The sequence below is a fragment of the Oryx dammah genome, unplaced genomic scaffold (assembly GCF_014754425.2).
Source record: "Oryx dammah isolate SB20612 unplaced genomic scaffold, SCBI_Odam_1.1 HiC_scaffold_20, whole genome shotgun sequence".
NCBI lineage: Eukaryota > Metazoa > Chordata > Mammalia > Artiodactyla > Bovidae > Oryx > Oryx dammah.
In genome coordinates this window covers 62,141,903-62,167,514 of record NW_024070204.1, presented here as the reverse complement: position 1 = coordinate 62,167,514, position 25,612 = coordinate 62,141,903, and the positions used below count along the sequence as shown (strand labels likewise).

At 46.3% G+C, this 25,612-nt stretch overlaps 1 protein-coding gene across 1 annotated transcript in view; it reads left to right on the top strand.

Annotated features, from left to right (window-relative positions):
• Window positions 1-25,612, top strand: part of ZNF366 (zinc finger protein 366) — a 62,070-nt gene that overhangs the window by 27,580 nt on the left and 8,878 nt on the right. Inside the window, exons 2-3 of the mRNA XM_040262696.1 lie at window positions 14,278-15,629; window positions 19,130-19,321. Of these exons, the coding sequence (XP_040118630.1) occupies window positions 14,292-15,629; window positions 19,130-19,321 (1,530 nt within the window). The 5' untranslated portion in view covers window positions 14,278-14,291. The remainder of the gene's footprint in view (window positions 1-14,277; window positions 15,630-19,129; window positions 19,322-25,612) is intronic.

The window sequence follows — 25,612 nt, the reverse complement described above, 5'->3', positions numbered from 1 at the left end:
GAAATGGCAACACACTCCAGTATTCTTGCCTGGAGAATCCCAGGGACAGGGGAGCCTGGAGGGCTGCCGTCTATGGGGTCACACAGAGTTGGACACGACTGAAGCAACTTAGCAGCAGCAGCAGCTTCCGTCATGCCAGATTACAAGCCCCTGAGAGGTAAGATGCTCCCAGAGGTTTTCCTCTGAGAGGTCCTTGTAGGCTTATAATCCTACCCCTCCAGAAGCCCTTTCCTATCATAATATTTAGAATGTTGCTGCCATTAAAGAGAATACGACTCACTAAAAAATAACAATTATTTGCTCAGTAGGTCATTGTATAAGTAGGCTCAATGGCTCATACATAAATGTAAATGATCCTGAAAGAAGATTATTGAAGTAAAAGAGTCCAGGAAAAGGCCTCAGGAGAGAGCTTATCATCACCGCAGAAGAGCAAGAGTTAGCAAACTACTGCCCCAGGACCAAGTCTGGCCCCCCACCTGCTCTTGTAAATAAAGGGTTTTTTCAACCATACAATATGGTAGCCTTTAAAGTTAATGTAATTTAGTGATGTTTACTTAATTAATTACTATTTTTGTCCAATTTTATTGCGATATAGTCCTTTCTCTCTCTCTTCCATTTATATACATATCACCAATAAAGTTTTATTGGAACACAGACACTCCCATTTGGTCACATGGCAACGATAGCTGCTTTTGCTCCAACAGCAGGGTTGACTAGTTGCAATGGACTCTGTAGGTTTCACAGAGCCAAAAAAAAATTTACTCTTTGACCCTTTATAGTAAAGGTGTGCCAACAAGTGATTTGTGAACTACCACTTTCAAGATGTGACCTTAGACAAATTATTTATACTCATTATACCTCAAGTACCTTATCTATAAAATAGGGATAATAATAGTAGTGAATGAACAAGAGAATCCATGTAAAAGCCTTGCATACAGTGAGTCCTCAGTTAACAATAGCTGTCATTATTAATATTTATGCCATTGATTTACAGCAAAGTCCCTTGGGTAAAATCGTCACCTGTGTATTTACCCTAGTTTCAAAGGTCCCCCATGCAGATATGAATAGCAACCTTTTCTTGCCACAGTCATGTTTTCTTAAGAACAGCCATTTCAATGCCATTAGCTCAGCTTCCAGGATGTTAAAAGCTTACGCTACCTTTCCTCTACACTTAATGTGGACATTTGGATCAGTATTACTGAATATTTTCCAATAGTCTGTGTACCCTATCTGGGAGAGGGGGAATTGAATGAGGCATTTTGTTGGAATTAAATGTCAAGAGCACCAGCTGCTTCCTTCTAAAATTATGAGCTAGATATTCCAAAAGGTGTGAACCATCAATCAAAGTACATTGGAAGATTTTACATCTAGTTGTTTGTTGTTAGAAAATTTAAAAAAGATTTTTAAAGAAAACCAACCTTGACAAATGGCATTGAAATCCATTTAGGAAGCTGAGAAAATAGAAGTCCCACTTGTCTCCTAAATATAGTGGAAAATGCCTTCTCAGTGTAAAGAAGAAGTCTTGTCCTCGGTCCCATCAGCATATGGAGGTGATTTCCAAGAGAGAAGTGAAAAAAAAAAAAAAATCCCGCAACTCAACCTTTCAGAAGTATCATAGTCATGCAGGGAGAAACTCTTGTACCCTCTTCCTCATTGTCAACCTTTGCAGGTTAAAAGAGCCAAGAGGACCCATCCCTGTGGTGGGGGGTTGGGGATGGGTGCAATGCTCCAGCCCAGCTCCTTGCAAGGTGGCTAGGCCTGGGAGGAAGAGGGATTAGGAGGGTCTGCCCACTCTCTCACCAGGTACAGCATGACCTATCCAGGATGCTTTCTTTTGTGGATTACCTGTACCCTAGAATGGCCACTGCTATGGGCTGTATTTCATCAACTCAGCCTTAGCATGGAGAAGAATCTTCTCCTCACCCCCACAGCCCAAATCTAGGAGCCTGAGTGGGTGGTGGAAAGGCAGGGATGACTGCGAGTCACAGGGGTCCTTTCATCAGAATCCCTCCTCCACCCCACTCCCATGTCCACTCGCGCTCCCCTCGTTGTATAGGCTCTGTATTCAGGCAACTCCTTAAAGTAGTTCTTAAGCTTGAATGACCATGACAATCACTACATAGTTCTTCAAAAGCGTCAGTGCTTAACCTGGGGCCCCACCCCCAGAAATCCTGATATAACATAGGTCTAGGGAGGGTGCTGGGCATTCCTTTTTTTAGGTGTGTGTGTGGGGAGTGCTACATATTCAAAACCTCCCAAATAATCCAAATGTGTTGACCTACTATGTGTTAGGCAGTCTTCTAGGTGGGTTGAACTGTGACGAGCATAGGCAAGGTACCTGGTCTCATGAAGCTTACGGTCCAGCGGAGAAGGTGGAGAATAAATAGATTAATGGCCGAGATATTTTCTAATGCATTATTTTCCAGGTAGTACTTACCAGCAAAATAAAGCTGGGGCTGAGTAGGAGAGAGCTGGCAGATTGGGGGGGTTGTTAACTTTAGATTGTATGTGCTTAGTGGCTCAGTTGTGTCCAATTATCTGTGACCCCATGGACTGCAGCCCTTCAGGTTCCTCTGTCCATGGAATTCTCCAGCAAGAATGCTGGAATTGGTGATTGTTCCCTTCTCCAGGGGATCTTCCTCACCCAGGGATCAAACCCAGGTCTCCTGCATTGCAGGAGGATTCTTTACCATCTGAGCCACCAGGGAAGCCTTTACTTTTACAAACTTTAGATTGCATAACTTTAGGTTGACTTACGTTGTTTTCATACCTTGGCTATTGTGAGTAATGCCGCAACGAACATGGGAGTGCAGATATCTCTTTGAGATAACAGCTTTGTTTTCTTTGGATATGTACCCAGCAGTGAAGTTGCTGAATTGTATAGTAGTTCTATTTTTAATTTCTTATGGAATTTCCATACTGGCTGTACTTTTATTTTGTTAATACAAGACACACGCAGAATATAGCAATGCCTGTGAGTATGTGTACATGTATGTGTGTGTGTGTGTGTGTGTGTGTGTGTGTGTTTGAGACAGAGAGGAAGAAAGTGAGATCATAAATGTGGTAATATCTCATTGGAGAAAAAATGAGAAAAACTGAGAAGTTCCAATAACCTTCATTTCTGAATTTGGACAACTCCTCCCTACACTAATTTCCTTTTAGATTTTCACAGTTGAAATGCCTAAGGAAGGACACAAAACTGTCCAAGATATGAGTCTTGTTATTATTTCAATTTCCTAGACGAGTAATTAAACCCTCGAAGGTCTAATCCACCGTGGCATTTTCCCCTCTTCTCTCTTTTCCTCCTTTGCCTTCAGCAGGGGAACTCTGCCCTCTGAGGAGGCTTCTGGGCAGTTCTGGCCCCTGCAGCCACCTGGCTCTGGCTCAGGCTCAGAACACGAGCCTTAAAGCAGAAGCCTGAGAGTAGATGTGTGTTTCTCCCCCAAGTCAAGCCTTTTAACTGGCCACTGTAGCTGTTTCTGAGACAAGGTTGTTTAATCTCACAACCTCTTCATGCCAAAAACTCAGATTTAAGAGACTGGAGGTTGATCTCCAGTACCAAAAGATGTGCTACCAACAACATATGAATCCAATGTAATGCTCACAACAATAAAGAATCAGTGATGTTTGCTACTGCAAAATATTTCCACATGGCAAATTAATTCATACTGATTATGAACTGGCAACTAATGGTAATATTAATTTTATCAGAAGAAAACACAACCTAAATTCACATGTGCTCTTAGAGCCACAGAAAAATCTGTTTTAAAAGCAAATATAGCAGGGGATAGTAGGAGAATCCAAGCCAAGCAGCACCTCTGTGTTGGGTACCTCTGTGGCAATCTGTGTCATGCAGGGCACAACGGGAGAGAGAAGAGGATGAATCCTGGGCTGAAGATAGCTTACATATGGATTGGAAAAACAAAACCTAACCATGAAATAATTAGTTTAATACAAGGAAAAACACTGTATTTAATTCACCCCTCCTTAAGATCATGCAATAAAATTTATCTTCTTGGGAGAGATAATTGGGTATAAGAGTAGCAGAAGTTACAGGAAGAAGCTGAATTTAAGTTCAGTCTGGAAGATGAGGTGGGTCAATAGAAAGTATATTCCTGGATGACCAACCAGTCTAATCAAGGGCAAAAAGGTAAGAGTTACTTTGCCCCATGTAGAAAACAGTGAAAGAGTGGTCTCCACTGGGTTGAGGGGATTTTAGAGACAAAGGGAATTGAATTGGACCTGCTTATAAAGGACTTTGAAGGTCAGAGAGAGAGATTTACACTTGATTTGCTCTGTGTATCAGATGGGGAATATATTTAGCTACAAGCCACAGAACTCTGAATACATTTTCTTAAGCAAGTAAAGGATTTATTTTCTTAAATAAGAAGAAATGCAGCACCAAGTGGATGCAGGAGTTCCACAGTGACACTTTTCCTCTCACCTCCAGCCGTACTCTGTGGGAGGCATTGTCCTTAACCTTATCACTGCACTGTTCCAACATGACTGCTCCATCTCCAGCCTCATACCCGTGTTTCAGGCAGAAGAAAGAGACAGGAAAGGATAAAGCGGGTGGTTTCTGCATTAGGAGAGCAAAAGCTTTCTCAGAAGTTCCTAGCAGCCTTTGCTTACATCTCATCGGCCAAGACTATGGCACAAGGCAACTCCTAACTGAAAGGGTGTCTAGGAAGGGGAGTGTTCTTGCCAGGGACATCACCACCACAAGCAAAATTAGGGTGATGAATTTTCAGAAGATGGAACTGGCATTGGTATTAAAGAGATTTGGAAGAAAGAAGAAGTAAGATCTGGAAAAGTGGATGGACACTGTTGAAAGTAATCCTGGAGTAATGTGGTGGGCACTTGAACTAGAGTCCTAGGTATGGGAATGGAAAGAAAATGAGGTGCTAATAGTCATGTCAAAGGAACAATGAACAAAATATTGTAAAAACCGCCCAAGAATGAATGGTCAAGGTGGTTAGGCACTGGCAAATTAACTTCTCGGTCCTTTTTTCTATGCAGAAAGTTAACATTTGGGGTGGATGAGAGAGAACTTATTAGAAAGGAGAAATTGACAAAGAAAAACCCCAGAATCAGAGACATGCTGAAGCAATAACAAATCCTAAACTATACTACATTATATATTATTACAGAGAAAAACAGACTAAAATCATTTTAAGAGTAGAAAATTATTGCAATTTGAAAATGAACCACTTAAAAATGTTAGTGAGTGCCGGTCATTGTACAAGTCAGAGAAGGCACAGGAAAGTCTGGGAACTGGTCCTGACCTCAAGGGGGTCACAGTGCGGTGGGGAGGCAGATTGCTGCAATACTCTGGGAGGAAGCTACATCAAGGGTGTGGGTACAGACTTGGGGACTGAAAGGAAAGAGGGACTAACTCTGTCTGAGGCTGGAGCACGCTTTGTGCTTTGACATTTTATGATTTTGCAGTGGCATAAATAGAATCATACTTCTGGTCTGAAAGGAGCTTTTAAGTAACTACCTTGAGGTTCCGGGGTGGGGAGGACCTGACATTGCCCCACATCCAGCAATCTCATTCTTAGCATCTTGGAGTTCCTTCTCAGTCCTGGGGAAAGAGGCGAGGAAAAACTCAGGGCTGGGCAGAATGGAGAAACTGGATTCATCATATTTGAGTGTGATTCTGTAATCACTGTGAATCCCGAAGTCAGATTATCTTTTTGGGGAAATGAGATAGTCAGTTCAGTTGCTCAGTCATGTCCAACTCTTTGAGACCCCATGGACTGCTGCACAACTGGCTTCCCTGTCCATCACCAACTCCCGGAGCTTGCTCAAACACATGTCCATCAAGACGGTGATGCCGTCCAACCGTCTCATCCTCTTTTGTACTCTACTCCTCCAGCCTTCAATCTTTCCCAGGGTCAGAGTCTTCTCCAGTGAGTTGGCTCTTTGAATCAGGTGGCCAAAGTATTGGAGCTTCAGCTTCAGCATCAGTCCTTCCAGTGAATATTCAAGACTGATCTCCTTTAGGATTGATTGGTTGGATCTCCTTGAAGTCCAAGGGACTCTCAAGAGTCTTCTCCAACACCATAGTTCAAAAGCATCAATTCTTTGACACTCAGCCTTCTTTATGGTCCAACTCTCACATCCATACATGACTACTGGAAAAACCATAGCTTTGACTAGACGGACCTTTGTTGGCAAAGTAATGGCTCTGCTTTTTAATATGCTGTCTAGGTTAGTCATAGCCTTTCTTCCAAACCTGAACTTTCAAGATTGAATATGGTTTACCTGTGGTTGAATGTAGTTTATTTGTGACTTTCTTAATGTGGTCTTTGTGGTTGCTTATACTTATTTCCTTGATGATATAAGCCTGGGTCATAAAGCTGCATGCCCAAAGTATAAACCAGGGTAAACTCTGTTGACAGGTAAGCAAAGGAAGGTTCAGAGGTTCAGTGACTTGTCCAAAGTCAGAGGTAGAAATGTGGGCACCAGAATTCTAATTATTCTGCTGCCCAAGCATCAAAAGATGTTGGGCAGAAAAAGAGTCCAGAGAAACGTATAAAGAGAATTGTTCAGCTTTCAAAAGGAAGGGGATTTCAATACTAATTTTGTCTGAATATTTGCTATTTGAAAGACAATATGCATTTTTATATTTTAAATGCAAGTATTTGAATAACTAAGTTACTCACAGTATACAATTTTATCAGTTGAAAGGGTATGTAATTAAAAGTCTCCTCTCTGTGCAGGGAGTTGTACAACTGAGCAGCATCTTCCTACAGACTCTGGTGGAACTGTTCCCTCAGACTAGCAGCTAGACTTTCAAGCCTTCTTCCTCCAGCCATACAGTCTTTCTCTGGCAAGGCAACTAATACTACAAGATTCCTGTATTTCTTTCCAAAAATAGGCTATGTGTACAAGTACATAAGGAGATGAGTCTATATATTTTATAAGTATATATATTTTCCAAGAATGGTTTTAGTGAGTAGAGTGAATACAAGAATCAGCAATGAAGCAGGTCAATGAAAAAATCTTGAATTAAAAAGCATAAGGGAAAAAGGAATGATTATTTATCAGAAGGCAGAAAAAGAGCAGGAACCCAACCCATGTAAAAATAAAAAGAAAGGATGAGGTCACAGATCCATCTGCCCATTAGGATGGGTATTTCCACAAAGCTAATGAGTATTTGCCTGGAGATTACGGGGCACTTGGTGGTGTTGAGTAAGCAAGAGAAATGGTGGCGGCCGGCCCTGCTGGGATACTGTTGGCTAGAATGGCAACACACTCCCTCAGAGGCCTCCCTCAGGCATGTGGTCACTGGCCCCTTGGGCATTTCCAGAGCCCTCCCACAGTCATTCATTTCAGTGTTACAGGACATTCCATCTTCCAGGTCAATGGAATAGAGCACATACTGGCCAAAGATTCTGAGCCAGGATAAAGCAGAGGGGACCATGTTTTCTGGAAAGCACAATCCTAATCATTGCCACACCTTCGCTAAAGCCCCTTCCTCACTGGAGATGTTCTTGGCAGTTCACTGATGTGAAGTTGGCTCAGGATGAATTGGAACAGGCCAAGTAAAGCAGTTATTTCTTCTTTCATGTAATGGCAAAATTGTGGTTGGGATCAGAGAGCAAGGGCAAGCTAGAACACGGCATCTGCCAAGTAAATTCCCAAGCAATTACTGAATCCCAACAATATATGAGGCAACAGGCATGTTTCTGACTTTCAACCAGGTTCTGTTAGAAATACAAGCTACCCACCCCCACAGAAAGGTGACTAGCAGCACAGGACCCAGTCAATGAGTGGAATAAACATGATAGACTTCAGAAAAGAGAGGAATGTTCTTCCAACTCTGGTGGAAAGGCACGTTTCACCTCTCAGTCTCCATACAGCCTCCAATAGGTTAGGTTCTTTCCACCTCCTGCCCTGTAGAAACTTGGGACCCTCTGGTTAATATCTTCAGTGAAAGGTATCAGAGAAAGAAGAAAGCTGGCTACACAGGTAGACTTCACAGAGTATCGGCTCCTGGGGGGACTGCCATGACTCAGGGTTTGGTTAGCAGGCTTGCAGATTCACCAGTTCCATTTTGTAAGAGATTCCATTAATCAGTCTTGGAGGAAATGATTCATTTACAAGAGTGATCTATGGACCTAAATGTCAATATCAACCTATTGACAAGGGGTAGGAGCATATTTTCTAGTCACCAGAATGATCTTACCCACTAATGGCAGAGTAACTTACATTTCAAAGAATGTTGGAGCAACTAGAGAAGACTATTTGCTGAACATGCAAGCAGGGCCAAAGATTAGAAGACCTGGAAGGATATAGTTTAACGCACAATCCCTGCCTCACAAAGTTCTTGCCGAATAGAATACACACAAAAACAAAAAAACCTGGTATCGGCCATATATAACATCTTCCCTTTGGATAGAGCAGGAATTTAGATCACCAAATTCTTAAAAACAAATACCCCTCTTTATATACCATATGCGTGTTATTGGATGCTTTCCAAAGATATGAACTGATTAGAGTATAGAGTCTGGTCATTTAACTACTGCTGGGCATTTCTCAAATATCCGCAATTATGTCTTTTATAATATACAGAGGGGCATTTGTACATTTCTTTTATATTTTAAACTTATTTTGAATTTATGCACAGTAAAATTCATTTCTTTTGTTCCATGAGTTTTGACAAATATGACAATTATGACACAAAACAGATTTTTGCTCCCCTTTCCACCAAACTATTGCCTTGAGTGACACTTTTAAAATAGGTTCCTTCCACACATGGCTAACTTCATCTATTATGTGTTGATTCTTAATACTTTTGCTTGCCAGAGGGTCACATTTTCTGGTATTATCTACCAATTCTAAGGTCCAACAGACCAAATATGCTGTCATTTTCAGAGACAGACTAAATCCAGCTTTTAAACATGCATGTATTCATTGGCTTAGCTAGGAGTGGGTATATCAAGTTTACTTAATTTATGAACATGAAATAATAAAATTGAGATATACTCTAAGGATACTCCAAAGAAATTAGGAGAAAAATTCTAACATTCCAGTTGGAGCTCCATCCCTGAGTGATATATTAGCTCCGAGAGTTGGGAGAGAGAACTGCTAAGTCATTATCTCCAATTCATTTCCTTCCTTTAAATGGGTCACGAGGACAGTGATAACCCTACATGCTAGCAGCTGTTTCAGTGTTCAAGTAACTAGTGCTTTTCAGAAATGAGATCTAGGCATTAAGCATTTTCCTAAATGAAACCCACATTCATTTAACCTACACAAGTTAGTAGCTGAATTTCTTGTTGTTTTAAGAAGGACTCTTTAAAAGCATATCTATATGCAAATATATGTATGCAGGCGCTTTATGGACAATTTAAACAATGGAAAACTAAATTTGACTTTATGTTAGTCTTGGTGGTATTTAGGAACTTAAAAACAAACATTATGTGACTTCAATTAACTATTGCACATGTGAATAGGTCTCATCACCAATTAATATTTTCTGACCAACCTAGGAAACTCAACTCATGCTATGGGTGGATAGATTACTTTTTATAATAAAATGAAAGGAATTCAGGTTTACAAACTAAACAGGGGACACAGGAGCATCCAGAAGGGCCCTGGGGTCTGGCTACCAGGCATCTGGTTCCCTCTTCTGGAGTCTCCGCGTAACCCAGGGAGTGACAAGGCAGACCATTTATTTCTTGAGAACACAATGATCTACCTGCCAGATGCATACAGAGATCCTTCTGTTCCTGCCAATATCGGGAACTCAAGACTGAATCATTACTTGCCAAACACCTGCAGATGAGGAACTCAGCAGTACAACCACATATATAGTAAGACAATTATGTTGAATCATCAGAATGTTTAATTCTAAGATTCAAAGTCTTTTTCTGTTACCACCAATTCAGAAAGAACCAGGTGATCCAATAAAATCCCATTTTGGAGGAGCCTTACAATACCCCTCTGTACGAATAGAGAGAGGTCGGCAGCCAATCCACGTGTCTCCCCTCCCGCCTTCCTGTTATCCTCCCGCGACTCCCCACCCTTTGCTGCTCTCACTGCTGCTTCTTATGCTTCAGCTTCTCCACTTGCACCTCCTCCCTGCTGCCATCTTTACTGAGGTCAGAGCTCCAGGGCTGACCACGTAAATACAATGCCATTCTCTCAAACTAAAAGGGAAGCCAGCATCTCCAATAGTAAAATGTAGTGTTTTCCAAGGAAACAGTGGAAACCTTCAAGGAATAAAGAATATCAGAGAATATATTCTTTCACCAATTTCAGAATGAATAGAAATCACTGTTGTGGAATGAGGATAAACAGATCTGCCCCTGGGATGCTGACTCAGAGTGACTGTTCAAATAGCATTTACTGGACTGAACTTCCATTCCAATGAGAACCACAAAATACCAGTAATTTTATCTGGGGGATATTTATATTTTGGTGCAGTAGGTGAATTCCCAATTAAAGGGCATTATTAGAAGAAATTTTTTTCCCCAAAACTAAATGTAGTTTCTTCTTGGTTAAGCCTTGTATTTCTAATTGGTCCTTACAGTTCAAAGAGGAGATTTTGTTTTTGTTTTTAAAATCCATTCATTCCCCATTTCCTCATTAACTAACTCTCATGGGTAATATCTGTTAGAGAAGACATCCTGAACCCCATTTTCCTCTAGAATAGATCAACCCAATATTCTCCTCCTCAAACCATTTGCTTCGTGACTTACAGCCTATTGGGTTTGGTGGCTGAGTATACATGGAAGAAAGCCAGGGACCTTAGAACATTCTCTGACTACAGCAATGAAAATGCATGATTATTCTAAGGCCGCTCCCTCTCCACCCTCACGTTAGTACAAAGGATAGACTGCTACTAACTTCCCAGACATTTCCTTGGGGTGGAAGAGTGAGAGTAATCACCCACTCCTGATTCATGCTTCATAGTTTCAATCCAGGGGTCTTTCTAACTGCCGCCTTTCGGACTTTTCAGGCACTTCTTTCCTGACTGAGTTGCAGAACCTTGTCCTCTAGCATTAGTACAGCCAGGATTTAGGGCTTACCCTGAATCTGAGAGTCAATTCAGAGAGCGATATCCTTGGGAACTGAGCCAAACAAAAGCACACGCAAGGTGTATATATTGGGTTCTTCCCACAGTGACTGCCTGAGAATTTATGTGTCCTCATGATCTGATTAGGGATGTCCTCCAAAAGTCACCTGCAGTCTATATAAATGTAAGACATAATAAAATTCAACATAAAAGTTTCCATATGGAGACTTTAAGAATAAAAGTAAGGACCATTCCTTTCTTCTCTCATCCCACAGTGGTTTATTGAGCACCTGCCTTGTGCCAGGCATGATGTTGGGGACTGGAAACCAGCAGTGCATCCAACAGACCCAGTCTCTGCCCTCACAGTCCAGCAGGAGCTGCAAGAGCTGGTTTGCCAGTGTTGCCCAGCACTGCCCCAGTGCCTGAGGCTTTGAGTTTGCCACACAGGTTCTCTGTCTCTGAGAAAGTGACCTCTTATATTAGGCAGGGACAATTCCTCAGCTTCCCACAGACTGGCTAAAATAGCTCATGAGACCACCCTGTCCTCTTTGTCCCAAACCAATCCCCAAACCCTTTTGTAACCAAAGTCATCTATGAATATAAGACTTGAAGATATGTCCATAATAGTAAAGAGCCATCGAGAAGGGATGAGAGAGTATCCTTACACTAGAAGGTTGATCTCCATACTAAGTAAATAAACTCATCCTGGTCTTTCCCATTGGCTTTTTTGAGTATGGTTCACAGTGCCTGCTGGGACAAGACCAATTAGAGGCAAATAGGTATAGCCTTGGTTTGAGGAGGCCCAAAATGCCAGTCACTATTGACCAAGAGCTTCAGCTTGGAAAACAGAGATGAGGTCAGCTGTCTTCAATCCCTGATTACCACCTCAGTCCTCCTTTCTTGTCTATCCTTTCTTACCATGCGAGAGTATAGCATTAAACTGTCCAGTGTTAATAAGCTTTCACAAACACACCCTATTTTAAGTATCCAACAACCCCATGGGGATATGCCAACCCCTATTTCACGGATGAGAAAATCAAACCTCCAAATTAACTTCCTCATTTTCCCACAGCTGCTAACACAAAGCCAGCGTTCAAACCCAGATCCTCAGGCTTCAAACCAATGCTTTTTGCATTCTCCCATAGCTGTCTACTTTGACGATTTCAGTTCTTTATTTTTGCACATTATTTTAGCACATCCTGGCAGAGAACTGGCTTCTAACCTGCTGTTTTGCTGGGAGCAGCCACAGACTGTCAGCCAGAGGAGGGCCTGCAGTTCCCCACCCCCTGTGCTGACCCACACCTCTCTTGCCTCTTGCATGGGAAATCCCACATCTTTCAAGGATGCCAGTGGAACTATTTTTAGAGATAGAGGGAAACATGTAGGTTGCAAACATTCAGGTCTTTCCGAGTCTGTTAATATTTTTGCAGAGGCCATTCAGGGTTTTAAGTTGACTGATAAAAGGCCTCCTGAGGAGACATCTGTTCTCTGCTCTCCCCTTCAATACTCACCATCCCTGATATGGACTTGGTTTGGTGGTGTAATTCTTTTACCCCCCCCGCCCAGGGCCCTCTTTGTCACCTTAGATTTAAAAGACAGGGGTAATAATAACTAGCAGCAGCTACAGCTGACTTCTGTCTCAAGAAGGTCAAGATGAAGCCGATCTAGTTCTCCTTGACCTCTGTAGGGATCAGCAGTGCTCCTTAAGATCTTTATGTAGGAAGGGGCTTCTGCCTTACAAGTCTGGAGAAATGTCCATGGATGAATCTCAATGCTTTTTGAAACCTCTTGAGTTATAATTTTATTCTAGAGAGGGCAGACTACTATTTTAAAGGTGGTGTATATATATGCACAAGTCAGACTCGGGGGGGGGGATTTTTGCCATATTAAAATAGGGAGGAAATTAAAATGTGCATATGTAAAATCTCTGAATTTGCAGACATAATTCTGCGTTCATGTTAAAAATCACATCATCTCTGTTCAATAATGTTTCTTCACTTTAGTAGGTCAGTGGTGACAAAATAAAATTGCATTTGCCTCACCAAGGACTACAGAAAATCATTGGTCCTGGAACTCTCACACTGCAGAGCAAGTGGTCATTCCCAGGGGCCAGAGCCCTGTGTGAATCCAGAACCTATCCCAGCCCTGTCTTCAGTGGCTTGGGGCCAGACCTGACTCCTAACCAGGCTGACTGGTTCTGTAAGAGCATCTGCTGAGCAAAGGGGGCCAATCCCATTCAGGCCCAGAAGATCTAGGTAGAAAGCGCCTTTGCTGGAAATGTGAAGTCAGCCATCTGGTTCTTTCCCAAGCAAGGAGGCTACAAGACTGGCAAGGAGACATGTGTGAGGAAGCATGGCCCCTGGCTGAGATTCTGGCCCCAGAGGCTCTCCCAGACATGCCAGGGAAATCACAGGTACCACAGGAATCACCAACACCAAAGACCAAGCTCTATGATGACGCCTGTGTGAAGAAAGAGACACAAGTGCAGTCTGAGAGACTCACAATCTTGGGATTTTTTCCCCTGATATTGCTTCAGGTGGAAGGGTAGAATGCACAGATTGCCAGAATGACTCTGTTAACACTGAAGTATATGCTTTTCTTAATCACATTGATCTTGTCTGCTTGATATACCCCAGCAACCTTGCTGGGGGTGGATATCCAGATAGTCTGAGATCTGTAAACAGTAAGGTCTCCTCTCCTGTGTGGCCTTCAGTATCCCCATCCCCCAGCAGCAAAGGCCCTTAGACAGGGAGAGGCAGTGGAGATCAATTCACTTAGAGAAATGATCCTAAAAGACATTTAAATCGCCATTTGGCAGATGCAATTGCATCTCAAGCTGAAAGAAGGTGTCCTAGTTCTGACTCCTGAACTGAGTAGAAGTGGGATTTCAGCACGTTATTTCATTTCTCTGGGCCTTGGTACTCTCATCTTACATGGGGAAAATGCCCGATGAATTCTCAGGTTTCTTCTCAATCCAGCCCGTTCTCATACCCTGCCCCCACCCCAGCCCCAGCTATGGTTTGTGACTGTGGATTTTCACTGAAGCCCTAGGGTCCCACTCCAAGAGGCCAGTGCTTTCTACATTAGTAACCAAGTTTGCAAGGGGGGAAAATGATATTTTAAACAGCCTTAGGATAAACGGGGATGGGTATCAAACAAACATTACTCTATTGGTACTGACATCTAGCCAAAAAATGTTAATGGAAAAAGGGGATTTTTTTAAACAATAAATTTCTTTCTCTTTAAAGGAAAATTGCCAAGGATGCAGAAGGAACTGAAGATGGTCAAAGACGAAGATGTGCATTTCAGTTTGGGTGTGAAGAGGGCCCAATCCTTTCCCCACGGCCTGCAGCCCGTGGTTTCCCGAGGGAAGGCTCCCCCAGGACACCCCTTCCCGGAAGCTCTCCGGGGGCCGTTTTCCCAGTTCCGGTACGAGCCTCCTCCAGGAGAACTAGACGGATTCCCAGGGGTCTTTGAAGGAGGAGGGTCTCGCAAACGCAAGAGCATGCCCACCAAGATGCCCTATAACCACCCCGCGGAAGAAGGGGCTCTCGCCCTGCACCCCGAGGAGAACAAGAACTCGGGGGCCCCGGACCTCCCCCTGCTCTTCCCGCCGCCGCCGCCGCCGCGGCCCAAGTACGACTCGCGGATGATCGACCTGTGTAACGTGGGCTTCCAGTTCTACCGCAGCCTGGAGCACCTGGGCGGCAAGGCCGTCAAGCAGGAGCCCGTGAAGCCCAGCGCCGTGTGGCCTGCGCCCGCGGCCCCTCCGTTCCTGCCCGCGCCCTACCCCTACTACCCCAAGGTGGCCCCGGGCCTCGTGTTCCCCTTCTTCGTGCCCTCGGCCTCACCCTTCCCCTTCAGCCGGCACACCTTCCTGCCCAAGCGGCCGCCGGAGCCGCCGCTGCCCCGCAAAGCCGAGCCGCCCGAGAGCGAGGAGACCAAGCAGAAGGTGGAGCGAGTGGACGTGAACGTGCAGATCGACGACAGCTACTACGTGGACGTGGGCGGCGCGCAGAAGCGCTGGCAGTGCCCCACCTGCGAGAAGTCCTACACCTCCAAGTACAACCTGGTGACCCACATCCTGGGCCACAGCGGCATCAAGCCGCACGCGTGCAGCCGCTGCGGGAAGCTCTTCAAGCAGCTGAGCCACCTGCACACCCACATGCTGACGCACCAGGGCACCCGGCCTCACAAGTGCCAGGTGTGCCACAAGGCCTTCACGCAGACCAGCCACCTGAAGCGTCACATGATGCAGCACAGCGAGGTGAAGCCGCACAGCTGCCGCGTGTGCGGCCGGGGCTTCGCCTACCCCAGCGAGCTCAAGGCCCACGAGGCCAAGCACGCCAGCGGGCGGGAAAACATCTGCGTGGAGTGCGGCCTCGACTTCCCCACGCTGGCCCAGCTCAAGAGGCACCTCACCACGCACCGGGGCCCCATCCAGTACAACTGCTCCGAATGCGACAAGACCTTCCAGTACCCCAGCCAGCTGCAGAACCACATGATGAAGCACAAGGACATCCGGCCCTACATCTGCTCCGAGTGTGGCATGGAGTTCGTGCAGCCCCACCACCTCAAGCAGCACTCCCTCACCCACAAGGTACTGAGGGGCTCCCGGCCAGGGGCGGGGCTCCCGGCCAGGGGCGGGGCTCCCGGCCAGGGGCGGGGCTCCCGGCCAGGGGCGGGGCTCCCGGCCAGGGGCGGGGCTGGCCCGTCTTTGGAGGAGAGGACCCAGCAGCCCTGCGTGGCTCCCCACCCCTAACACGTGTAGAGCCCTAATGTTCTTCCTCACCTTGAAATGGGAGAGAATGAGGAGCCCAGCCATCAAGCCCTTTCCCATTTAGACTTCTAGAGTCTCAGGTGGGCCAAAAAGGAAATAATGCCGTTTGGAGAGGAGGGTGAGGAAAGATGAAGGACACATCACAGCGGGTCCTTGTGCTGTTGCTTCTTAGCCTCCCAGATTTCCTAAGATTTCATTTCTGGAAACTTCATCCAGGGCACTAGCATGAGTGTGTCATCAGTCTCAACTACCCAAGACCAGCTTTGCACCTGGGATACACTAGTCAGAGCCTTCTAGAAAACTCTGGAAAGTTCTCTTGGTCTTTTTCTGCTGAATCTGTGGCTACCTTTTGGCTTAGTTTCTCCTTTCAACTGCTTCATTTACAGGAGGCTCTGAGAGTCTTGGCCTGGGTCCAGCAGGGTCTGTGCTTCCCCCACTGAGCTTCTGCCTCTTGGTTGCAGTGCTTTGTGGTTTGCATTATAGGAGGCATGAGTGCATTCTTTTCTTCTGGGTTTGGTTTTCTCTTCCCCTGTCTCAGATCTTCAAGGAGAAATATAGGCCCACATGTCTGCCTTCAGCCCAGTTTGCAACCAAAGCCCTAGAGTCACTCAGGATGAACTAAAACAAGTCCCCAGTGTGTCCCTAAAATCTTACCCAGCTAAGCTAACTTAGGTCAGCTTTAAGCTTCCAAGAGGGGAAGTTTGCCCCACTGACCTCTACTCTATCACCCTTGGCTTCAAGTGGTTTTCTTGGCAGGAGAGACTTCTAGCGAGCCAGAGTTGCTAAAACATTCTTTCATTCTGAAAGGTCAGTGGAGGACTTTGCCCAGCGAAGATAATATTTCTGCTCTGGCTTTGTGGGTTTCATCTGATCGGTTAAGACCAAACAAGACAAAATGCGTAGCTGCCTTGGCTCTGCACAAACAGCTGCCCTGCAAAAGGCTCCTTAGAAACCCTCAGAGAGGAGGTGCCTGCCTAGTGCATAAGCCATCAACAAAGAGCCTGAACTGAGAGGCAGTGGCCAGAGGGACTGTGTGCTGATTTCAGGGATTCCTGTATGTGTGGAAAGGAACCAGATACATTGTAGAACGTATAAAACTTCTGTAAGATTGTTCCTATACTTGGATACATGATCTATATATATCAAATATGATATGATATAGCATATCTGTATATATTATATATCATATAGATGATATCATATAGATGCTATCCCATTATCATTTCAATCACAACCACGTATAGGAATCTTAAGAATAAAGATACTGAAGTAAATTTTAAAACTCATTAAGAAAATAGTTTTTGTTAATAATTTTAAAATCACTGTTGGAGTATGCAACACATTTTAAAAATTCAACTTCTTAGGAGGACATTAAAATTTAGATCTCTCCATTAGCATAAATCCTTTCTCATCTGCAGTCACCTAGACTAGACAGTATTCCAGTTAGGAAGAGCCCAGCACTCCATTTGAGTGCTTCATCTGGAAAGGCTGAGGGACCCAGCTACGATTATGCAGTCAGTAAATGGCTAGGCAGGGACCCTAACTCCCACCCTTTAGTGCCAGGGGCTCACCAAAATTGAGGAGTGGTACTTTCTTATGCAGTTCAGTTCAGTTCAGTCGCTCAGTTTTGTCCGACTCTTTGTGACCCCATGAATTGCAGCACGCCAGGCCTCCCTGTCCATCACCAACTCCCAGAGTTCACTCAAACTCATGTCCATCAAGTCGGTGATGCCATCCAGCCATCTCATCCTTTGTTGCACCTTCTCCTCCTGCCCCCAATACTTCCCAGCATCAGAGTCTTTTCCAATGAGTCAGCTCTTCACATGAGGTGGCCAGAGTATTGGAGTTTCAGCTTTAACATCATTCCTTCCAAAGAACACCCAGGGCTGATCTCCTCTAGAATGGACTGGTTGGATCTCCTTGCAGTCCAAGGGACTCTCAAGAGTCTTCTCCAACACCACAGTTCAAAAGCATCAATTCTTTGGCGTTCAGCATTCTTCACAGTCCAACTCTCACATCCATACATGACCACTGGAAAAACTGTAGCCTTGACTAGACGGGCCTTTGTTGGCAAAGTAATGTCTCTGCTTTTGAATATGCTATCTAGGTTGGTCATAACTTTTCTTCCAAGGAGGAAGCGTCTTTTAATTTCATGGCTGCAGTCACCATCTGCAGTGATTTTGAAGCCCAAAAAATAAAGTCTGACGCTGTTTCCACTGTTTCCGCATCTATTTCCCATGAAGTGATGGTACCGGATGCCATGATCTTCGTTTTCTGAATGTACCATGTATTGAACGTACTTTCTTGTACCATGTCCCAAATGAAAGAAATGGAAATATAGACAGAGAGAACCTTAGAACAACGCCCCGCCCTAGTCCCTATGAATGAATAACAGGCCATATGGGTTTTATAAGGTACAGTTGTTAGCTAAAGATTTGTCTAAACCTGTAATAACCCTAGTTTTATTACCATGGATCTCTACATTTTCCTCCCCAAAAGTCATTCTGGGTCAGAATTTCTTGCAGCAGCCGTTTAAGGGAAGCACTGGTTGGCCAGGATTAGGTAATATTCTACTCACGCCATGAGTGAGTCCCTAGACATGCTTTCAGTTGAGGGTGTTGACGCTTAAGTATTCAAACACTTCTTCACAAACAGCATGGAAACTAGAAAATCTTCTTTCCTGTTTTCTAATCGAGAAAGCTATCCTCTGCCAAATTTCTCTGTTGGACAGAAGCTGGCTTGGAGGAGCTTCATAGTCAAATCACACCGAGGCCACCATGGCCTGCGGGAACCCAGGGTACCGTCTTAAGAGGTGATTATCAAGCTGTGATTTTTTTGAAGTGTGGATCTGATTGTTTTTGAATTTCCAAGTCCATTAATGAGAACTCAAGAGAACGTTGGTTTTCATACGGGAAATGATATGTTTAGGAGGTTTTGTTTTTTCATGATCATGAAAGCTGGATTAGAGACTCATTTTACCTAACATTCCGCAGTGCTCTTACCCAAATCCTATTAATCCGCGAGAGCTGTTACTGCAGAATTAACCCCAAGCAGGCAGCAGGAACAACAGAAGCAATAGCTGTCTTTTCCTCTAACCATCTGGCTAGTTTATGGTTTTCAGAAGAAGATAAAAGATTATGTAATCAACACTTTGTAAGAAAATAGTTATTTGACAAGGCTACAGCCATACTGTTTGGAGCTCAACATCTGTCGCCAAGTTCTTGGTGGATTTGTGTGTCAGAGAGAAAAGCAAAGACTGCTGTCCCGATGGCAGTCTGTGCCTGCTCACCATGGTTCTTTTGAATCTTGGCTGCTTCCAGGGCGTGAAGGAGCACAAATGTGGGATCTGCGGGCGGGAGTTCACGCTGCTGGCCAACATGAAGAGACACGTGCTGATCCACACCAACATCCGCGCTTACCAGTGCCACCTCTGCTACAAGAGCTTTGTGCAGAAGCAGACCCTCAAGGCACACATGATTGTCCACTCGGACGTGAAGCCCTTCAAATGCAAGGTGAGCGGTGGGCCTGAGGGGCGCGGGGAGGAAGGGCTCAGCGCGTGTGCCTGGTCAGTGCTCCTCGGCTCTTTGTGACCCTGTGGTCAGACTCCTCTGTGCGTGGAAGTTTTCAGGCAAGAATACTGGAGCAGGTTGCCATTTCCTACTCCAGGGTATCTTCCTGACCCAGGGATCACACCTACATCTCCTGAGTCTCCTGCATTGGCAGGCGGATTCTTTACCCCTGAGCCACCTGGCAGTCCCAGGAGAGCTCAGAGGGCTCTGCAGATGCGGGAGGAAACGTCTCCTCAGAAGGGCCTCTGCGGCTCAGCGTACGTCTGCGGCCAGACCCAGGCCATCTGCTGTGTCTCCACCACAGCTGTGCTCAGCTGTGCCCCAGGAGTTGCCCTGCTTGTGTCCCTGTGGAATTGGTCAGTGTGCAGGGCCTGGAAGCAGCCAGTCCCGGGAGAGCTGAGGGTGGAAGGTCCATTTGGAGACTGAGGTCTTTACAGGAGGAAGGTGATGTGGAGGGCTCCTGTTCTAGAAGGCAGCAACCAGGTGCAGCCCTCTCCCCCTGACAAGCCAGAGACAACACAGAGAAGTCAGAGAAGCTTCCCGCCCTGTCTGCTTCCCTTCCCCCATGCTACCCCTGCCCCCGGCCTCCTGACACTTGGACTGAGCAGTGTAATTTGAGGGCAGGTCTCCTGGAGGGGATGAAAGAGATTTAAAGGTTAACCCCTCCCGTGACTTCGGAAATGCTTGCTTGGGCAGAGGAGCAACTGAAGGGCTGCTTGTTTGTTCCTGAGTACCATGGAGCATCTTTGTTACTGTCTCTGTGTCGCATTGGCTTGGTGGGGTTTTATTTCCTGCGCTGAGATAAAGTGTGGGCTGGAGACTGTCAAGTCTAAGGCACTGGCGGGTGCTGCTCAGAGCGCTCGGGGTGTCCAGGCTGCCCCCTTTCCCCATGCTGTTCCCACTCCTCAGGAGGAGAAATCCCGCTTAGGGTCAGATAGGTTAGCTCGAGGAAGCTACCGACAAGTGACCCCACAGCCATGAAGCGAGGGTTGAGAGGGGAGCAGAGGGAAATCACCGAGTTCAGATATCATTAGAGCCTTTCTGTTTGAAGCGGCTGTTCCTTCTGTCTGTGCTGCGCGTCTGACAGAGTCCCAGTGACATTCTCTGTCGATCCCTGTTTCTGGAGTAGGGTTCCCTGCTTCCAGGGGCTGTTGCTGCCTTCATCCCTCCGCAGTATGTCCCCCCACTTGAAGGAACCCCCTGTGAAGCTGACTTCTTTCCTGTGCTGGCCCCTCTTGGACGGGGTGAGAGGGGTCAGGAGCCAGAGCTTCCCTAGACCTGGTGGGCATTCTCCGGAGGTAGGGGAAGGAGGAGTCTCCCCCCAGCCCTTTTCCTGCCACCCACTTGTGTTTCCCCTGCTCTCCTTTAAGTTCTCAGTGGTTTGAAAGTCAGTTTCTGTCCATCTGGAGTGATCTGAGCTGAAGAGGGAGGAAGCTGTATGCAGGACGATGGACATAATTTGCAGGGCCTGGTGCAGAGTGAAGATGGGGGCCCCTAGTTCAGATGTTGTTCACAATTTCAAGATGACGAAAGCAGAGCGTTACACCAGACCCAGGACCCTTCTGAATTCAGGGCCCTGTGTGATCACACGGGGCACACACATGAAGCCAGGCCCAGCTGCGTGAGCCTATGGATGCCACAGACCAGCTCTTCTGTCTCCCTGTAGACATGCCTTAGGTTTCCTTCCCACCTCACTGAGTCTCTTGAACCCTTCATTTTTTTTTTTAGATTAAAAAATTGTTTTCTCTGCTCATGCCGTGTAGTACGTGGGATCTTAGTTCCCTGATCAGGGATAGAACCCCTAGTCCCTGCATTAGAAGTGTGGAGTCTTAACCACTGGATCACCAGGGAACTCCCAAACCCTTCACTTTTCCCAGAGCTGTTCCCACCCTCCTGGGGTTTACTGTCTGCTACAGAAGAGGTGTGCCATGAGGGGCTCGTTGCCCCTCTTCATTCCTTATGTTGAGTTTACTCTTGAGCTTCGAGGACAAACTGTATTTGTATCTGCTGGTGGCGGAGCACACGAAGTTGTTGAAATATTGCACGGTTTGCAGTCCCCTAAAAATCCATGTTCATCCAGCCCAGCCCCTCCCACTTGACCAATCCAGGGCCAGCTGTAGCAGTTAAACCAGGTAGCAAACGTCTCTGACATGGAGGGATATGATAAAGCAGAGCCAATTCAGAAAAAGGGCTTGCAGGCTGTGTGTGATTTGGGGGCACAAAGGCAGTTCTGTTTCTGTACCTCAAGGGCCTCAGGGGTGCAGAGGATCTTGGACCAAGAGTCCCTGAGAATTCAGAGGGTTCTCCCTGGTACCAGGGCACAGAAGACTGGACTCGATGGGGCCAGTGATGCAGTGAGCCAGGCCTCCACTCACCCTGAGAATAGAGCGCCATGCATGCTTCACAGGGTACCAGCTGGTCAACTGCAGAAACCCAGTCGGACCTCTCCTTGACGGTGGATATGGCTCCAGATATCTACTCCAGATATCTACATGATAAAATCCCATAAGAGAGGGGCTTGAAGCGTGAAGTGCCAGCTCCTATATGAGGCAGTAGAACTTTCCAGTGGGAGGTGGGCTTGGCCATCTGCAAAGGTCACTTCTTCCTGGCAAGCAGGTCCTCCAAGGAGACCACAGGAGGTTGGAGGCTGCCTGGAAGGGAGTGTCAGCCATTTAAACAGAAAGGCCTGGATGTCAGTGTATGTCTGTCCCACTTAGGTGGCTCTTCTCTGTTCTTAGACGTTTCTGACGCAAGATCGGGGGTCAGTCGCCTCATCTAGAGCACGCATCTTCCGACAAGGGCAGACGCACTGCCAGCCTCTCCCTCGCTCTGTCCGTGCCTCCCTGCCAAGCGTTTGGTGTCTTCAAACCTTCACTGTTTTTCATTTCAAAGGAATTTCAGAGCATGTCAGAATGTACAGATTATGTAATGAGGGCATGTCTGTGTGTTTATAAACTGGTTCCAGACACCACTATGGGATGGGCCATCTCCAGATGGTGTCCTGTGACTTTGCTTCTTATTCATGTCATGCTGGATTCTTGGAAAGCTGGTCCTGGGTGGGGTTTGTTCGGGTCTGGGAGTTGGGAGAGGAACAGAAAGCCATTTGCTCATTGCCATGCAAGTCACACCCCTCAGAGAGGAGCTTCTGGCTGGCTGCATGGTGATGCTGGAGAACAGGCCTGGACAACTAAACCTGACCTTTATCATGGGGAAGGGTATTTCCCTTTACGTGACTGACATGGCTGGAAGAGAAGAGGCAGACCTTGCTCCAGCCATACTCCAAGAGCTGACTCTTACCTGTTGTTGCTCAGTCTCTCGGTCATGTCTGACTTTTTGCGACCCCATGGACTGTAGCCCACCAGGCTTCTCTGTCCATGGGATTTCCCAGGCGAGAATACTGGAGTGGGTTGCCATGCTCTCCTCCAGGGGATCTTCGGACCCAGGGATCGAACTTATATCTCCTGCTTTGGAAGGCGGATTCTTTACCACTGAGCCACCTGGGAAAGCCCTGACTCCATCTCCTTTACCCCAAAATTTGCAAAAAAAAGGTGCAGGGAAGAGTCTTTAAGTAACAGATTCTTATTTCCTGGGATTCTTACCAATAAAAATCCTTCCTAACATCAATCCCTCCTACTGTGGTCACATGAACTGATTCTCCCTGGCTCTGGCTCAGTGGAAACAGCTGTCCACAGCAAGCAGAAACATTCGTTTAGTGCAGGATTAAGCATTAACAATAGGATGGAAAATTGGAGGAGAGGAAAGGTTTCCATTTAGTTTCTTTTTTTTTCTTCTTATGAAAAGTTACTGCCCTTCTGGGTTCTTTTGCTGTTGGCTCGACTTCTGGACTCCTTACTTCTTGGAGCCAGCTGGAGCTTCTCCAGAGACCTGCGCCTGTAGACTTAAGCCATGTTTCAGAAATACGCTTCCCAGATTCTGCGTAAGCATGAAGGGCTTGATTTGGATGCTATCCTTGTCGCGGCCATGCTCCATAATAGCAAAGAACCAGCTGCCGTCTTTGGGAAACCTGTCCAGGAAAAGCAGTCATCCAGAATTTCCGGGACAAATTCTCCTTTGAGATGGGTGAAGCCGGGAGCTGCCTATGTTATGAATCACCAGGTCATCTGCAGCCTGCCCGAAGCAGAGGGCTGAAGGCTGAGGGAAGAACAGATAGAAAAGGATGAGGTCTCCCTGAAAAGGGTCCCTACTGCCTCTGCCAACTTGGCTCCATCTCCCCCTCAAGCTCTCAGATGCTCCAACCCAGTGGGGATTTGTAGGCACCTGGTGCTTGGGATCGGGGTTCTCAGGCTGGCATTGAGGGGGTTAAGGCAGTGACCAGATAGCAGCCTTTTGGCAGCAAAGCCCTCCTCAGCAGAAGGAAGGATATAGCTGTATGAACTGCCTGCTTAACAATGCCTCGCATGTCCCCAGGGGCCCGCCTGCAAATAGATTTCATCTTGCTTTCTCTTGTACTTTTCAAAGCTTCCTGTTTTCTCACGGTCCTTTTGGACAGTTTACAGTCTCTCTCTCCCTCCCTCCCTCTCTCTCCCTTTGAGGAAAGGAACACCCTTCTTATTAAAAGAGAGAGAGAGAGAAGGATGTAAGGGAAGGGCAGCTTAACGGAGGCCATTCTCCGGGGCTGCAGGCTGCGGCTCTTTGACCTTTCCTCTCAGAGCAGGGAAACAGGCTTCCTGGAGCATCACAGTCTCAGTTGTGTGCCTCTGCTTGTCTGGTGGGCCTCTGGCGACCAGCCCAGTGGCTGCCCACTGCCATCGCCCTGCCGCTGTGCACAGTGGCTTCTCTGTGACTCCGGCTGTCAGCACTGTCACTGGGACTCGCGGGAAGTTGCCTGGACCAAGGAGCGACTGGGTGCCAGGAGGCGGAGTTAGGAGCTTCTAGGCAGAGAATGGGACAGGGCACCTGCCTGCTGTTTAAAGGGCTGATGGAGGGTCAGAGAGCCAGGCGATAGGCTCACCAGAGCCTGCAATCTAGGGTGAACCTTCTCTCTCCATCCACATTTTCCCAGGGCTGCGTGAGCCACACCTGCTTCCATTTCTATGATGCCTCAAGTAACTGGCAGGTGTTTACTCGAAGGGTTCTTCGCTTGTTCTTCCTTAGTGTGCTTTCCACATAATTTGGTTTAAAAAGACAGCATCCTCAAAGAACTTACCCATTTCTGGAATGTGACGTGTGCGTGATAGTGGCAGTAATGACCTGATATTTATCGAGCACTTATAGTTTGCTCAGCCCTTTACCTGGACCAGAAACTTGCATGGGAAACTGTGATTACCGTGGACATTTTACAGAAGAAAAAATGAAGCAAGTTCTGTATCGCTCTGGGGTTTCACCATTGTCTCTCTGCTCTGCCATCTCAAAGTCTAATGATCCATGCAACCCATTTTTAAAGGACAGTTCAAAGCATTTGTCCCAACTGTCAATTACACTTTGATATCCACTTCCCTTTTTAAAAGTAGGTTTAAAGGTGGGTATAGGTGGAAAAGCTGATATTTAATGTCAGAGGCACACTAATACTGCTCATTAGAGCAACTGAGAGTTAAGGAGGGCTGGACTGGTTGAGATGACCACCTGCGAGATGAAATCTGACTCTTCCTCACTCCAGCAGCTTCTGCATCAACACCTATCCTGGCTTTAATTTCCACAGACCTTGGCAGGAGGCGATGCAGCAAGTGTTGACTTGGGCAGGCTCTGCACCTCATGTCTCGTGATTTAAGCGGGCTGTGTAGATGACTGCTTTCCCAGGAGAAGCTAGAGTTTTCATGTTCCCCCACATCCATTCTCCCTTTCCCCCCAGCTCCTCTCCTCCACTACAGTGATTCTGCTTAGAGCTCACACCAAACCCCACGTGAAGGCACCATCTTTAATTGCCCCAATCCTCTTTCTCTGGCCTCTCTTCACTGATGGTGACTGAAAGGCCTCTCCAACTTCCACAGACACAGAAAATCTCCATACATTTGTGTGTTGTCATGTGAGGACGATCCTCTAAGAAGGATGACAAGGCCAGGTATTCTGGATAAGAGCCCAAGGGCTCCGTGGAAGGGCCAGAGGCTGAGAAGAAGCAGCTGAGGGAACCTACCACTGAAATGTGAATGGTGTCCAGGTACTTCAGGTCCTGAGTTAATTGCTTCTATCTTTCTGCCACTGAGGATTTTGGTTTGCAAACTAGTGTGAATAGCTTTAGTGGGAAAGAGTTGGTGATGGCTGCTTTGTGGAACTTTT